Source organism: Myotis daubentonii, chromosome 19 (assembly GCF_963259705.1).
Source record: "Myotis daubentonii chromosome 19, mMyoDau2.1, whole genome shotgun sequence".
Lineage (NCBI taxonomy): Eukaryota > Metazoa > Chordata > Mammalia > Chiroptera > Vespertilionidae > Myotis > Myotis daubentonii.
In genome coordinates, this window is record NC_081858.1 from 14,681,470 (window position 1) to 14,697,455 (window position 15,986).

Here is a 15,986-nt window from a genome sequence, read left to right on the forward strand (position 1 = left end):
TCCACCCTTCAGAGTCAAACTCCTGAGCCCCCCTCCCTGCCCAGCTGCCTCTTCCCAGGGCCAGCTGCCCAGTTCTTCTGGGGCAACTACACTCTCCTCCTATTCTTCCGACCCCAAAGCAAAGCCAGGCCCCCTCTCCTGCTGCCTCCCTGGACCCTGCCCTGCAGCCCCCCTCAGCCTTCTCTCGCACTTGCACACAGCACCATGCACACAGCACCATGTCAGTAAACAGCTAACTCTGCCTAGGGAGTTAGGGAGGGAGCAAGGGGGTGGGAAGGGAGGCGTGTCCAGAAAGTCCAGCCTTGGCTCCCGCGCAGAGGCACTGCCGACCCCGCCGCCAGGGGGCTCCAAGCTCCGAGGCTGGGTGTGTGCAGGCTGGCCCTGGAGTTCCCTTCTTCCCATGATCAGATTCCTAAGAATGAAAAGCTGGGCCCAGGCCCTGAGGAGGGAGAGGGAAAGGCTGAGCAGGGTGGCAGGGTGGCAGGGTGGCAGGGTGGCAGGGGAGGGCTGCCTCCTCAGACTAGGCAGATGGAGGTGTATACAAAGGCAGCTGCTGTGGGACGACCCTGAGGGTCTCACCACCAGGGCCAATCCCAACATGCTGTTCTTCAGAGGCCATGCACTTGGGGTGTTTCAAGGTGTAGGGGGGCCATCCCTGCTCTGGTCCCATCTCCTCAGGGCCCTGACTTGGCTTGTCCTTCCCTAAGACGGGCATTCAGGCGGCTGGGCTCGAGGTGGTGGAGCGAGGAGGGGTCCCACCAGGGAGCGCGCAGGGGGGACAGAGCATGCGGCCAGCAGAGATGCAAAAAGCCCCCGCCCAGCGAAGGGGAAACGGGTGGACAAACAACCAGAGGAGAGAACGTACCAGGCATGCAAGCTAGACCCAGGAGTCAACGGGCTGAGGCTTGGCGTCCCCCACAGCGTCCACCAGCCTGACCGCGGGCCTGCTGGGCCCCGGAGGAGGAGCCTTCCTGCTGGGGTCAGGCTGCAGCAGATGGGCGAGGGCAGGAGGGTGTTAGAGGCAGAACACAGTAGGTTAGTCAGAGCTGACTCTGGGCGCTGGTCTGGTCCGAGGGGCAGGGCCCATGCTGGTGCACAGGGGGGGAGGGCCGAGGGGGCGGGGAGCCAGGCTAATGTGGCTCACACAGGTGCAGAGTGACGAGTGGATGCACGAGGCCTGTGCCCAAAGCCAGGGGATTGGCAAAGAGCAGGGGGCAGGTGCTGCCCTGGAAGTGGGAACACGATGGGCCCTTGCCCACACACATACATGCAGAGTAGGGGGTAGACACACTTGCTCAGACTCCTGGGGTCCTGTGCACTGTGCCAGGCTGTGCCCCCTGTCATGTGCCCCCTCCCTCTCTGAGTGTGAGCTTCGAACCAGCTGCACCCACAGACTGACTCTGATGTGAGGTTCCCAAGGTGGAAGAGCCACTCCCTGAGCCCAATCTCCCAGCCCAGCTGCCCTACAGGTGAGCCCCACCCCAGGTGGATGCCAGGCCCCATCTCGCCTGAGCCCTTCTCCAGGCAACCACTACTCATGTTGCCTCCCTGGGCACCTGCCACAGCCACTCACTTTCAACGGTTCCTTCTCAGAGGTCTCCCCTGCCGGGGCACTGCCTCGAGCCCTCCACTCTCTCTGGTCCATCGTGGAGTACCCATCTGTGGGGGCACACGGGGGATCCTGAGGGGAAGGCCCCACGGAGCAGATCTCCCTCTGGCTGGGACAGGGTGCATCTGGAGAGGGCACCAGCTTCCCTGCCCCAGCACCATCCTGGAGGCCTAGGACAGGTCTTCCCATAGCTCCTCCTCCCGGCTCTCACCATCCCCTGCCTCAACCGCTCAGGCCTTGCAGCGGCTCATTGCTTCCCCCTTGGCAGCTCAGGACCCCCACCCCCACCCCCCGTGCGCATGCACACACACACACACACACACACACAGCATAACCACCTGGCCCACGCCCCCTCCTCCCCACACAGGAAGCACGCAGCACTGCCCCTGCACTCACCTGGGCCAAGGGCCTCCATGGGGATCACATCCCGGCTGCCTGGCTTCTCACCATCTAAAAGGCACAAGCAAGGGGCTGGCTGGCTCCAAGCAGCAGCGCGAGGGGCCACGGCAGATACACCCATGGCTGGGCTGGTCTCAGAGACCCTGGGTACCCTTCATCACTAACATCTTTGCACCCTTTTGCTGGGTCACTGCCCATTGCCAACCTCTTCCCACAACTTGGCACCAGTGTGAGTACCGTGGTGGAGAGGATGTAAAAGGCTGCAAACAGGGAAAGGGGCCACCCTGAGGCCATTTTCCTGTAAGACGGCCCACCTCCCTCCTCCACGCCTCACCAGCCTTGTCACTATCAATGCACCGTGTGGAGAGGCTACCCCACCTCAGGGATGGGTTCCCACACCCCAGCCCGCCCGTCCTCACCCAGGCTCTTGTCCACCAGCGGCAGTGTGCTGTCATCGAACCCTCCGGGACTCAGTGCTCCCTTGGGCCCCTTGGCATTAGCAGCAGCTGACTGGAGGGGAGAGAGCAAAACAGACAGGGGTGAGGGTCAGGGGCACTCCGGCCGGGGACCCAGCCTGGCAATGTGAGAAAGGAAAGGCCGTGCAGGCTGCACCTGGAAGCGTGCCTTGGTCCAGCCATCCCTCTGCAGGGCACCACGCAGCTCCTTGTAGCTCCACACAGTCTGCAGCACGTGGGACGCAGCCTTCGCCTCTCGCACCGATTGGCTGTGGCCGGGCCCAGGACGGGGTCAATGTCCGGTCCCACCCCCGGACCTCCCTCCGCCGTCCCCACCCGCGTACCTGGAGGCGCCAAGGGCCACCAGCGCTGGCACGCCACGGGCCTGCAGCAGCGAGCGTGCATTGTCCAGGCTGTCGGACACGATCTCGTGGATGGTGTTGAGCACGGCCACCACAGTGTCCTCCTCCAAGCGGGCCCCGGGTCGCGCTGGAGCCTGCGCATTGCGCACGTTCCGCACCAGCTCGGCCATGGCGTAGCTCCCTGAGGGGCAGGGTCGGGTGTTAGGACACGCCTCTGCCCACCCGTGGGGAGAAGCGGGGTTCAGGAGAGAGGAGCCCACAGTTCCCAGTGCACAGGGGGCTAGGCTCAGACAGCTTGAAGACTGGCGCTCCAGCGCCTGGGACAGAGTGATGGGGCCCAGGCCAGGCCCCTACATTAGGACCCCGAGGGCCGTCCACCCGGCTCCCATCCAGTGTCCTCACCGATGAGGTCCTTGTTGCGTCGGTCCAGCGAAAGGTTCCGCAAGGCAATGGCGACGGCGCGCACCACCTTGTCGGTCTCGGACTGCAGCAGCTCCACCAGCACGGGCAGACCCCGCTCCTTGCGCACGGTGGCGCGAATGTAGGTGGCCCACTGTGGCAGCAGAGGAGGCGGGGCACGCTCAGCACCCGGAGCAGCACCCCACCCAGGATGGACTCTCCCGCCTGAGCCCTGACCACTCCTTCAGCGGGACTGTGCTCCTGACAAAGCCTTACACCAGCAACTCAATTCTGCCTCCACTAGACGCCTCCACACCCCACCACCCAGGGCACAACTCTCCCTTCACCAGACGCCTTCACACCCCCACCATCCAGGGCACACTGCTTGCAGCCCTAGCGCCCAGAACCCCTGGTCTTGGGGAGGCTCCTCCCCTCCCCCTGCCTGGCCAAAGGCAGTAGGCACCAACAGAGACACGGGGATTCCCTCTGGGCCCCTCCCTGCCAGACATGGCCTCTCACCATCCAGTTGCCAGCACTGAGGTTCTGCAGGGCACCAGCCGCGGCCTCCAGGGTGTTGAAGTTCCGGCTCTCCGTGAGGAGTGAGAGGTAGAGACGCACCACCTCGGGCTGATACAGCAACTCAAAGCCTGGGCACAGAGCACCAGCTGCCTACGGTCGCCCAGACCGCCCACATCACCGCCTCCCTCCTCCTCCTCCCAGGGCAAGGCTGAGCTGGGACCCAGGGATGGGTGTGGTGCAGTCAGGAAGTGTTTAACAATGTTATGGCTACCCCAGAGAAAAAGCAGTCCCACCTCACAGAGGAATCGAGAGGCTCAGGGAGGCCTACCAGTGGAGAGAAGGTGGCAACCAGGGCCTCTCCCCTAGCAACAGGACTCAAACTCCCTAGCAACAAAACCCATCCTCCCAGTAGCTAACAGGGGCTGTGCAACTGGAGGGTGGTGCCTAGCAACAGGGCCCAGCTCCCGTATATAACTGAGGCTGTATTACCAGGGTCATGCCCTTAGCAGCAGGGCCCATCCCTCCAAGAGGTCCAGGCCTGGCAGCAGCGCCCGCCACAGTGTTTCAGATGAGGGGCTGAGCAGTTGCCAAGGCTACTGGACCCACACCGGGGCTTCTGCCTGTTCCTGGACATCACCTCCCTGTCCCCCGTCCTCTCACCCGCCCCCGCCCTCATGTCCTATGCTCCCTCCACCCCGGCCTAGCTGAGCTTCCAATTCCCCAAGCACGTGGCCCCCTGAGGTGTTGGCCCGGGCCGATTCCTCAGCCTGTGGTGTCCCCCCAGATCTCCTGTGGCTGGTCCCTTCCATTCTGCTTGGGAGCATCTGGGCTTGCAGGGTGGGCTGTGTCCATATTGGATCCGCCAGGCCCTTCAGGCCTCCTGAGTGTCACAAAGCTTCACTACTGGACAGTCCCGAGCCTGGACTCCACCTCCACCCACTCACCTTTGGCGGCCTCCGTTCTCTTGGGCAGGTCCAACGTGTCAAAGTTTCGGTCCATGTCACCATCCTTCCTCCCTGGAACAGAAGAACAGGGAGGTGAGGTGGACCCCGTGGGGGGAAGGTGTGTGTCACGAGGGCCGGGCACAGCACTTTTCTGCCTAGAGCCCAGAAAGCGCCCCCATGTCCAGGACGAGGCACCAAGAGGCCAGGGGGGCAGTGTTAGCAGCAGGGCCTAGGGATGTCCCAGCCAGGACTCAGCTCCCACCAGGTGCTGGGAGCGGCACTGCAGACCTGCCCAGTAGCCTCCTTGTGGCTACCAGGTGTGTGCACTGAGGGACTCAGTGGCTGGGTGGTGGGTAGGTGCACACAGGGAAGCCGAGGCCTGGCAGGGACAGGACATGCCTGGCTACACAACAAGGCAGGGCTGGGGCCAGTGAGTCCTACCCAGGGGGAAACTTGCCCGTCTGGGACCTAGACCCGGTCCCAGGCTCTGTTGGCCAGGAAAATCCTGCTCATAGGCCAAGCCCCTGCAGCAGCTCCACCTAACACCTGTCAGCCTCGACCTGTACACCTCTGGGTGCATCGCCACCTGCTGGCCATCATCCCCACCTCAGATGCAGGAGTTTCTCCTTTGGAAAGCAGCAGAGCTGAGTTTAAGCAGTCACCAACCTGTCGGACCTCAGGGACCACCAGTGGTTGGCGACCGCTGGTTTAGATGACCTAGGACCCCCACCATCCCTGGCCTTCTGGGGCCTTTATGTGCTCCCTGTGTGAGCCACACATGCCCCATTCCACTGGAGAGACACCCCCAGGCCTTAAGGACATCAGCTCTGCCCTGCTCCTAGCTCCAGGCCCAGCCCTGCCTGGGGAGCAAAGTCTGAGGTTACAGAGGGACAGCCCCTCAGCCTCCAAATTAGTGCAGAGCTGACATTCCTGCCGTTGTCATGGAGATGGCTGCCCAGAGAAGGGACTGGGGGTGGGGCAGGACCTTGAGGCTGGAAAGCCCTGCAGTTTCCAAGACCACTGCCTGAGCAGTAAGGGGAGGGGCCTATGCCTCCTTGGTGCCCGCTGCACCCGCCAGGCCTGCATGGCAGGACAAACAGGGACTCACCTTGATGGAACCAGTCCTCTGGGCGGCCGGAGGAAGCACAGGAGAAAGGAGATGAGCCTGAGCGGGCAGCACCCCCACCCTGTGCCCTCCCAGGAAGCCTCGAATTCCCACTGCACACCCTGGGTTAAACAGGTGGCATGTGGAATCTCACCCCAATTACTCTTGGGGGTTGAGTGCCCACAAGTAGGACAGCAAAGGGGTCAGCAAAGGCCCACACAGGTGGGACAGGTGAAGGTGATCCACAGATTCCAGCAGCTGCCGGGTGATGGTGGAACCTGCACCCTGAAGGTGGAGCAGGGTGCTGCCCCCGGGATTTCTCAGGGTCTTCAGGTAGGTGCTCTATCAATGCCAGAAGGTGGCATCATCTTCGGCGCTTTCCAAACTTGGGCCCATAGAACCCCCCCTAGAGCTAAGGGACTAGGCCCGCCACATGGGTTCTCTCCTACCCTCCCCTGCGGTCATGGTGCAGAGGGGTGAAGGCTGGGCCTGTTGGATGGGTATCCCAGGGTGGCCCACCCACCTTGGCTCCCTGCTTCCCCACTTGCCATGAATGCCATGGGTATAGAGAGCCTCAGCCTGTGTGTGTGCAAGGGGGGCGGGGCGGAGGGAAGAGGTTCTAAAGTGGTACCCCACCCAGTCCCATCCACACACCTTTGGTCTTCTTGCCACCAAAGCAGCCAGCATCATCCCGCCTCCGGTGCTGGGAGCCCACAGTACTGCCCAGGGGCCCAGGTTCGGCCTCCTGGTACCTGTCAGCCCCGGGCACCTCCTTGTGCACGTGGTACGACAGGTTCCGCATGATGCATACGCAGTTCTCCACTGACTGTGGGAGAAGAGAGCTGATGGGGTACAGCCGGGTGGGTATGGGGGATGCTAAGCCTCTGAGAGGGCTGAGGGTGTAGCCATGGAGGCCTGAGGCAGGGGGCCCACACGGGCAAGAACCCTCAGGCAGGGGGCAAGAGAGGGAAAGGGTGGAGCACCTACTTCCTGTAGGACCTCATCTGGGCTTTGGGGCAGGCCCACTGCACAATATGGTCACTACAGGGTGGCCCGTGCTGCCCCAGACGTGCGGGCCTGTTCCCTCTGTGCCGCCCATATGCTTCAAGCCCCCTGGGCCCTGTTTCTGGTCCATCTCCCTGACCCTTTGTGGGAGGCTGAGTCTGCCCGACTGGGACCTGCTGGGACCACCGTGTCTCACCCCACCCACCTTGTTGTCTGTGTCCTTCCTGCCCACGGCTGACTGAAGGGCATGCAGGAGCGCGTCCACCAGCCCTTCACATTCCCGAAGTCGCCGCCGGGCCTCTGCGCCATCTGAGCTCACGTTCCTGGGTAGCCGAGAGCAAGCTCCGTGACCCCTGGCTCCCACCGGGACTCCCCGGGCCCCCACCTGGCCCTGGGGGCTTGTTTCCATCTACAAAATGGACACTAACACTGCCCTGTTGAGGTGATGGGCAGCTGACACCAGCCTGCAGCAGTAAAGGGGGTGAGGCTGGCCTTCCTTCGGGGGAGGGAGCCCTAACCTGGCGTCTCCATGGCGGGGGTGGGGGAGAAGCTTTCCTGACTGGAAAGGGACAGAGGTGGGTCCAGAAGCCTGAGTCTGTGCACAGACCATTCTGGCTTCCCCCTGCTCCAATGGCAGCTCTACTATTCCTAAGGTCGGGATCCTATAGGATGGGGCCCTATCTTGATAAACAGTCAGGACTGTGGGGACACTGGACTGCCCGTGGGGTCTCTGCAGGCCCTCCTGTTGTGGGGGAGAGGTCATAGGAGGTGGGATGAGGCCGCTGAGGCAGACTGAAGAGGAGGGTCCTGGCTCCCCATTCCCTGGGTGTCATGATGATGGAAGAGTGGGTCGAAGCTGGGCAGGAACAGGGCCATGGGGTACCGCACAACAGGGTGGCAGACTTTGTCCAGAGGCGGCCCTTGGGCGTAAGTATAAGCCCATGAGGCCCCATTCTCGGGACTGGGACAGGAACTGTGACGGGGCTGATCCCTAAGACTCGGGCAGCTAGTTGTCTTCCAGGTTATCTGGGACGGGAGGACATGGCTCTCCCAGGATAGCTGTTTGCATGCAGGTTCTGGTGCCCGGCTCCTGCCTCCTTGACCAGGAACAGCCCAGGGCGGCTGCTCAGGGGGTGCCTGAGCCCGGCCCCACCCCCACCTCAAGCAGCCTGATGTGTTCTTGAAGACAGTCGTCCACTCGGCATCCCGTGGCTTGGAGTCCTCATTGGGCTCTCGCTCCCAGCCCGAATGGGGCACAATGACCTCGTGGGTCAGTGTCTGTAGGCCATGGTCAATGATGACCATCTTCAGGGGCTCGTAGGATGACAGGTTCCAGAGTGTGCCTGTGGGGCACCATTGACCAGCCAGTGCTGACCATGGGCACTGCCTCCCTGCCTCCCCTGTGACTGCTCAGGACCTGCCGCACCGTCCATCATGCCCCAGCTCAGGCCAGAAGGTAGGAAGTGACAAAAGCTGTTACAGGCTCTGGATGCTCCTCCTGGCTGGGGCATATGGCACCTACCACTGGCTCCCACTGAGGAGGGGGTGAGGGCCCAAGGGGCTAGGACAAGAGCAAGGAGCCTGGGGCTGGATACAGCAGGTGCCTTCTCTTCCCCACCCCTTCCCAGCCACACGGGTGGGTAGGCCTACAACTGGGACCACAATGAAAGGTGGTCATGTGACCCTGCCATTGGGAGTAGGACCGGGTGGGGCGGGGCCCAGTGCCAGCCCCACCAGTGGCAGCCAAGTCAGAGGTAAAGATCGGGGACCTTTCATGGCATCTAAGCCTGACACCTGCCCCCAGCAGTTGGGACTCCTGACTAAATGGGGTGCTTTCCCGGACCAAGCCTCACTCTCGTCTCTTCCCAGGGGATGCAGGGCCGGCCAGGTGCCACTCACCTGTGACGAGCTCTCGGACCTCGTTGTCCCGGGCGGCCCGCAGCAGGCGCACCAGGGCGGGCACGCCGCCACAGTCCCGGATAGCGGCCTTGTTGTCAGTGTCTCGGCCGTAGGAGAGGTTGCGCAGTGCCCCACAGGCCCGGCGCCGCACCTCTGCCCTTGGGTGGTCCAGCAGAGCCACGAGCAGGGGCAGCCCCCGCAGCTGCCTCACACGCCGCTTGACACCCTCGTTCTCAAAGCACAGGTGCTGCAGGTAGGCAGCTGCGTTGGCCTTCACGGGGTCCACGGGGTGCCGCAGCATGGCCAGTACCTCGGGCAGCTCAGGGTCCCGCCAGCGTGGCTCTTTACGGGCGCTGTCGACAGAGGGCGAGCGCCGCACCATCCGGTCCAGGCTGCCCAGGCTGCCCCGTTCTGGCTGGGCCAGGGGTGCTGCTGTGGCTGGGAATGGGGGCCTCTCCTCCATCAGCTCACCGCCGTCATCGGCCACGTCCTCATAGGCCCTGTGCAAACGAACAGGGCACGCGAACACGTTGTCAGCGGCTGCCCGCCCTACCCCTGAGCTGCCCTAACAGACCTCGAGGGAAACATGAACGCACTGAGGGTGGGACTGGGCCTGGAGTGTTGGTACTTGGCCCCAAGCACCGCATGGGTGTTGGGAGTCACACCCCAGCCCAGCAAGAACCGACTCAGAACCAACGACAGAATCAACCCCAGCCAATGGTCGTCAGGGCTGCATCCCTCCCAGATAGGGCTCACTCACTCCCATCACCAGGCAGTGTCCCCTGATTCTGAGATAAATGCCTTTCTAGGAAATATCTGCCCATGCCTGGGAAGTCCCACCTTCCCATGAGGCCCGTCTCTGCCTGGTGCCAGGATGTGGGGGGAGGTGATCTTCTTTGTATATGGCCATCCTGGTGGGCCCATCTAAGGGGCATACGGACTACCAGTCCCCCAGGGCACAGATGTCCTTGTGGGTTTTTACCATCAAACCCACTTCTCAGGAGAGGGACTAAGGTTAGGAGGAGCCAGGTGTCTTGCCATCGTCATGCAACATACTCCAGACCCAGGTTGTGGTCATGTTCCCATTCTACAGATAGAGAAGCTGAGGGCAGAGGGACCAGATCCAGAGGTTACGCTGAGAAGGTCTGGGGGGAGGTGGGGCTCTTGGGTTCCAGTTGCATCTGTGCATGAGGCCTGGGGAGAGGCTGAGGCTTCAAGCTTAGAGAAACACCCTGAGCCTCCTGGGTTCCTGTCTTCAGGGTCACCTGCCTAGAGCAGGGGCACTATGACTACCTTCTTTCATGCCCAGACCTGCAGGGAGGGCACCCAGTGCAACTTCCACCATCCCAGAGCCTATCCTTGCTGCTGTCCTTGAGAAGCATGGAGGCCAATTCAAACTGAGGTGTGCGTGACTAACTCATTTAGCCCGGGCAGCTAGACTACCTGTGGGGTACTCTCTGGTGGGCGAGTGGAAGGCAGACTCCCTGTTGGTGGTGACAGGGCACAGGGTGCTCACCTAGTGCGAAGGCCCCGCCCACAATCAGGCCGCCTCCTCGTGGCGGTGCCATAGTCAGCCTCCAGCTCCGGGCCACCCCCGTCATCGGCAGCCAGGCTGCGTGTGTCGTCTTCCAAGCCATATGGCTCTGCCTGGAAGCGCTCGGGCTGGGAGCGACCGGCCGGCGGCACAGGCTCTGGGCCCTCGGTGAAGGCTTCACGGCGGCCAGGCAGCGTGAAGCAGCCATCACCAGGGCCGGGGCCGAGAGGGCCACCACGTGGGGGCCGCACACCCAGCCCCCGGGACAGGCTGCCATAGCTGGGGATGTCCCGGGGCTCGGGGCTGTCAGGAAAGCTACTCCCGCTGCTGAGGTAGGTCCGAGAGAGTGTGGCCGCTGGGCCACCCCCACGCAGCAGGAAGTGCCGGTCCAGGGTGCCATCACCGAAGTGTCCTAGCGGGGGGCCACCATCCAGGAGGGGGAGGCCGTCTGGGCCCATGGGCACCTGGCGCACGGTTCGTGTAGTCACTGTCTTGACCATCTTGGTGACCTGGTGAGTAAGTAGGTAGCCAATGGGCTGGGCAGCCTGCGAGGCCCAGACACTGCCCACAGGGCCAGAGTGGCCTCAGTCTTCCACCCGAACAAGTGGCCTCTAGGAAGCTGGGGCATACGCCCACTCTACACACAGGACAACTGCGGCTCCACAGCCCACTTGCCAAGCACCTGGGCCCAGCCATACCTTGGTCTCCGTGCGCCGCGTAGTGCCATCTTCTGACATGACGATGGACACATGGGAGGTGGGGGTGCCGGGGTCCTCCTCCACCGTCACAGTCTCCTCCAGCACCTCCGGCGCCTCCGGCATTGTGGCCAGTGAGACCTGGCTGCCCGGGCTCTGCTCCTGGGTGAGGGGTGTGGGTGTCGGTGGGAGGACCCAAGGCTCACCCTGCCCTACAGTGCAGGTAGGTGCTGGCCTGGATGCGAGGAATGACTTCATCCCCGCCCTCGGAACCCACTGACTGGAGGGCCTGTTTCAGCCCCAGTGGTGAGAACAGCACGTGCCTGCCTCTGAACGCTGAGGGGCTGACCTTGCCCTGTTGCCCCATCCCAAGGGGGTCCCCCAGAGGCTGGCCCCCATTCCAGGGCCTCCTGGGGCTGAGCTGGCAGAAAAGGTCCCGTGTCTTAGCAGTGAGGCCTAACAGCAGCAGGCTCCTGGGGGCCCAAGGCCAGGCAGGACCCACTGGATGTCCTCCAGGTGTCCTGGGCCACCTCCCTGCCCCCCCTCACAAATGCTGAGTACAGAGGCCTTAAGACGGCAGTTTCAGTAGCGTTCACCAACTTGCTGTGGCCACACCGAGGCTCCCCTGTCCCTAAGGCCAGCCAGACACCCTCGCAGACCAGAAATACCCAGCTCCCAGAATGCCCTGTGCACTCGGAGGACCAAAATATCCTCACACTCCTTCCGGCTCAGACACTCTTAGGGTGTTGAGTGGGCAAGGCCTAGTCCTACCATCACGAAGACCCTGAGAGCCCAGAGACTGGGTTCAGGCCAAGGGGGCCCGGCTTGTCGTTGACAAGAACACCAGTGTCCCCTCCCTGTTCACCACCCCAGGTCTCCCCAACCTTGGCCCTCTGCTCCTGAACACCTGCTCATTCTCATCCTGCTCCCCCTCACCCCCAACCTCTCCCCGCCATCATCCCTGCAGGGGACGACCATGGTGGAATTCCAGGCAAGATGGCTCTGAACAGAGGCTCTTCAAAGGCCCTGTCCCCTCTGGCCAATGGGGAAACTGAGGCTCAAAGAGGACAGGCCAGCCCATAGCAGAACTGGCTAGTCCCCTGCTGTGCTGTGTGGCACAGGGACCGAGATCTACCCCTGGGTCTCTGACCATATGAATTCCACACACAGCACCATCGTCTCAGGATCAGCACCTGGCCAGGGTGGGCAGGGGCTGAAATCCAAGCCACAGGGGGTGGGTAATGGGGAGCACATTCCCGGACAGCCAGGGCCAGCAGAAGCACAGGCTCTGTGCTGCAGCCCAGGCCCCATGCCTTACAGGATGGGTCCCCGGCCTGGGCCCCGGGCCCCTAAGGCCTGCACAGGCATGGAGCTGAGGCCCAGGGAAGACCAGCCGCTCCCATCTGCGTCTGTCTGGCATCAGAGCCCCACTCAGCTCCTGGCCCTGCGTCTTGCTCGGAGTTATGCAGGGAAAGGCAGTCAGGGGTGCCTTCAGGGTGTCACATTTTCCCAGGTCGGGGTCCTGTCCTGAAGGAATGCTTGAGCCCCCCAACTGCTTGTAGCATTGAGGTTCTGGGTCCCTGTAACTTCTTCAGGGGTCCAGGGAAGGGCCTAAACCATCATGATAGGACAGGTGCATCCCTTAGGCTCTGGTGACATAGGAAGGAAGAGGCACAGATGTGTGCACACATCCCAAGCAGGAGAAAACATGTGATTTTATAAAAGGGAAGCTGAGTCCTGACAAAGGGGAAAAGCTCTACCCAGAACTTCACAAACTGCTAATGGGGGGATTCCAGGCATCCTTACAGAAGACAATTTTGCACAGAAGGCAATTTTGCAAAGCCTTTTAGCCACACCTCACCCCTTGTGGGCCACAGCCTTGACTGTCACTTTCTCAGACTTGGGATGCAGGGGGAGTGCCTACTGGAGACCTGGCCAGGAAGGAGGAACACTGTCCCCTGGGAAAGAGAAGTAAACTGAGGCCCAGAGTAGGGACATGCTGATGGGTTGCCAGGCAGGGTGGCCTGAGCGCTTCTTGGAGGGCACTGGGGAACCAGGACAGTTCTGAAACAGGAGAAGGTTTAGGAATGGCCTGTCACTGCTGGGGCTTTGGGTGCCCCATCTGTATTTAGCAAGTACAGGAACAGATGTGTGGCAGGGACTGAATTCTCTCTGCTGGGTTCCGGAGGGCCAGGCACGGAGGGGCCTCGGGTCTGGCTGGCCCTGGTGGTTGCAAGTATCAGGGCGGGGCAAGAAGCAAGACTGACATGAGGGACCAGGACTGTTGCCCAGGACACAACACTGCCAGTGGGATATGGCCCCTCAGTAAATTTGCATACATTTGCATACATTATCACTTTCATAGAAGAGCCTCTACTCCCTGGCTGGGATTGGGAGAAGCACGTTTCAGATCTCAATGCTATTCTGTGGTCTAGCTTATTCTTTTCATTCCGACCTGTAGTGAGGTTCTGACACAGTGAAGTCAGGAGGGTGAGGAGATGGGGTGTCCAGGACAGCCAGGGCCCTCCAACAGCACCTGACAACCCTGCAGCACCACCCATCTACACCCAGTCCAGGCAGCCCTGTACGATCCTGAGGCACCAAGAGCCCCTGCTGGCAAATGACCTCAGGGAGCTAAAAACAGGCGATGACTTCACCCAGGCGGGCAGGCAGGCAGGAGCCTGAGTCAGCCGGAGATCATGAAAAGGCCTGGCCCCCATTACCTATGCCTGGGCACACGCATGCAGACAGGGACCTAGTCACACATGTGCATGTACCTGATCCCTCTGAAAGGGACACACGTGTGCACGAGAACCAGCCTGGCCCATAGGCCTGAGTAAGTCAGTATGTGTGCTCTAACAGCACTCAGTGGGCAGTGCCCACCATATGCAGAGGTGTGCACACATCCCCATCACCTCCTGTCTTCCACCATGGGCCAGACTCCCTCAACCAGCATCCAGGCATCCACTATAGGAGTCTCAGAACTGGAAGCAGATGGGGGAACTGAGGGACAAGGGGGTTACTGGGGCTGCAGGGCCAGGGTTGCTGAGGGTGGGCTGGCCTGGGTAGGTGGACATGGGTGGTACATGGGGCCCTACAGCAGGGCCTCAAGACTAGATAAGGATCCAGGCCCACTGCTCTAGGGCCCCATGTACCACCATGTCCACCTACCCAGGCCAGCCCACCCTCAGCAACCCCTGGCCCTGCAGTCCCAGTTCCCCCCTTACCACGCTATACCCCAGACATGGGCACCTGCATGGACACACCACCCCAGCCCTCCTCCATGTCCCACATCCTGTCAAGTCCTGTCAACTGTGTCTTAGCACTCTTTCTCCAGACCTGGCCTCATCCTTGCAGCTCTCACTGGAACCACTGCCCAGCCTCCCATCACCCACCCCCAGGGCCCAAATCCTCCCTGTGATACACCTATCCATGGTCCACCTGGTCCATGGCCCATGAGCTCTGGCCCAGAGAGGGGCCGTTGCCCAAACCTGGGGTTTCCCATGAGCTCCCTTGAACTTATGGGGAAGGGGTTGGCCCAGGTCTCCAAGTGGGGGCTGGAGTTCCCCAGAAAGGTAATGCTCACAAGGGGATGCCTAGAGGCACAGAGCTGAGCACACCGTGAGGGCCCTGGGCCCGTTCACAGAGAAACAGGAAGGACCCGTGCTGTCAAGGCTGTGTGGGACAGGCGGAGATAGTGTCAGTCCACCTTTGTGGCCAGATGTGGGACAATGCAGAGGGGTCACCACCTGGGCAAAAGTTCACAATAGCTTCTGGGGTGCATTGGGAATGGCTGAGGGAGGGGACAGAGGAAACAAGCCAGGTTGTAATGGGGGGGAGGGGGCAGGCTGGACTGGGGTCCCAGAGGCATGGATCTACCTGCACCACCTGCACTTGTCAGATGAGCACCCGTGGTCTGTTTCATGAATAATGAACCAAGGGGCAGGTGTCCCACTCTGTCCACGGATCCCACACCTGCCTCCCATACCCCCCCAGGGCCAGGCCCCCAGAGGGTGTAAGATGGATGCTGCTGAATGAACAGAGGGGTGGAGGAGTGACAGCCCCCTCCCACCAGCAGGGCCATCCCAGCTGGACTCAACGATAAGCCAGGCTGGCCTCTCTCATCAGGGAGCAAACCCTTAGCCACCAGAGACACTCTCTCCCTTGGTGCCCATGGCCTCTGCCCAGCCCTGGCGGACTGGAGGTCAGTCCTCCACAGCAGCAGTCCTCCTGCCTGGGCACAGCCTCACGCTGACTGGCAGAGAGGCCAAGAGGTAGTGGGTGCCCAGCAGGCTGGGGGAGCAGGATTGTGGGGCACAGAAAGCAGAGCTGCTGGCTGTCACTCATCCCAACTTCCCCAAACCCAGCCCACATCCATTGGCCACGCTGTGGCCCAAATTCCCCAGCTCCTCCCATGACCACCTCATCTCTGGGGTAGTCAGTGGCCAGACCCTGGGGACCACATCAGGGATCCACCGGAGGCCAAGACTGGCTGGCTGTCCCCGGAGGCAGCTGTGTGGGAGACAGCACAAGGGGTCCCTGCGGTTGTCCTCCACCCAGCCTGCTTCTGGGCCTATTACTGGACCCCGCCCACTCTGGGCGAGAGTGCCGGCTGCACACAGGCCTCCCCCAGACCCGGCGCTGGAAGGCAGACAGCCCCGGTTTTCCTCGGAGACCCCACCCGCCTCTGCACGTGGGCAGGGCCGTCCCCACCCCTCCCCTCACGTGCGCTGCCGCCGCAGACAGGGCTTCCCTGAAATCTCCCTCCGGAATCTCCTTCGCAGCTCCCCGGAGCCTGAACCCGCGCTGGGGCGACGGAGGGGAAGGGAGGAGAGGAGCGAACAGGAGGCCTGGCTGGGCTTCCCCCTCCGGACTCGGCATCCCTCTGGCACAGGAGCTGCTCCCGAAGCCTTCGCCCTCCGCCCCTGTCGTCGGCACCTGTCCTGGGCGCTGGCCCGGGGTGCACCCCCCGAGTCCCGGCCCCGCTCCCCGCTCAGGGTCGCACCGCCCGGGCTCCCCCCACCCCGCCCGGCCCCCGGAGACCCCGCGCCAGGCAGAGCC

The 15,986-nt window shown here is 62.3% G+C and overlaps 1 protein-coding gene across 8 annotated transcripts in view; it reads right to left on the minus strand.

Annotated features, from left to right (window-relative positions):
* Window positions 1-189: 189 nt before the first annotated feature.
* Window positions 190-15,986, minus strand: part of ARVCF (ARVCF delta catenin family member) — a 43,635-nt gene continuing 27,838 nt past the window's right edge. For 2 of the 8 annotated variants that reach the window (XM_059676223.1, XM_059676221.1), the window contains 17 exons: window positions 10,929-11,087; window positions 10,213-10,739; window positions 8,697-9,196; window positions 7,957-8,188; window positions 7,003-7,120; window positions 6,447-6,618; window positions 5,796-5,813; window positions 4,688-4,759; window positions 3,744-3,871; window positions 3,228-3,378; window positions 2,808-3,006; window positions 2,621-2,732; window positions 2,428-2,518; window positions 2,006-2,059; window positions 1,574-1,659; window positions 866-985; window positions 190-439 (listed from right to left, as the gene is read on the minus strand). In XM_059676223.1, the coding sequence (XP_059532206.1) occupies window positions 878-985; window positions 1,574-1,659; window positions 2,006-2,059; window positions 2,428-2,518; window positions 2,621-2,732; window positions 2,808-3,006; window positions 3,228-3,378; window positions 3,744-3,871; window positions 4,688-4,759; window positions 5,796-5,813; window positions 6,447-6,618; window positions 7,003-7,120; window positions 7,957-8,188; window positions 8,697-9,196; window positions 10,213-10,739; window positions 10,929-11,051 (2,691 nt within the window). In that variant the 5' untranslated portion in view covers window positions 11,052-11,087 and the 3' untranslated portion in view covers window positions 190-439; window positions 866-877. Of the gene's footprint in view, window positions 440-865; window positions 986-1,573; window positions 1,660-2,005; window positions 2,060-2,427; window positions 2,519-2,620; window positions 2,733-2,807; window positions 3,007-3,227; window positions 3,379-3,743; window positions 3,872-4,687; window positions 4,760-5,795; window positions 5,814-6,446; window positions 6,619-7,002; window positions 7,121-7,956; window positions 8,189-8,696; window positions 9,197-10,212; window positions 10,740-10,928; window positions 11,088-14,511; window positions 14,757-14,804; window positions 15,913-15,986 lie in introns of those variants that run through there. The other 6 variants (XM_059676219.1, XM_059676222.1, XM_059676220.1 and 3 more) reach the window with 4 other exon arrangements.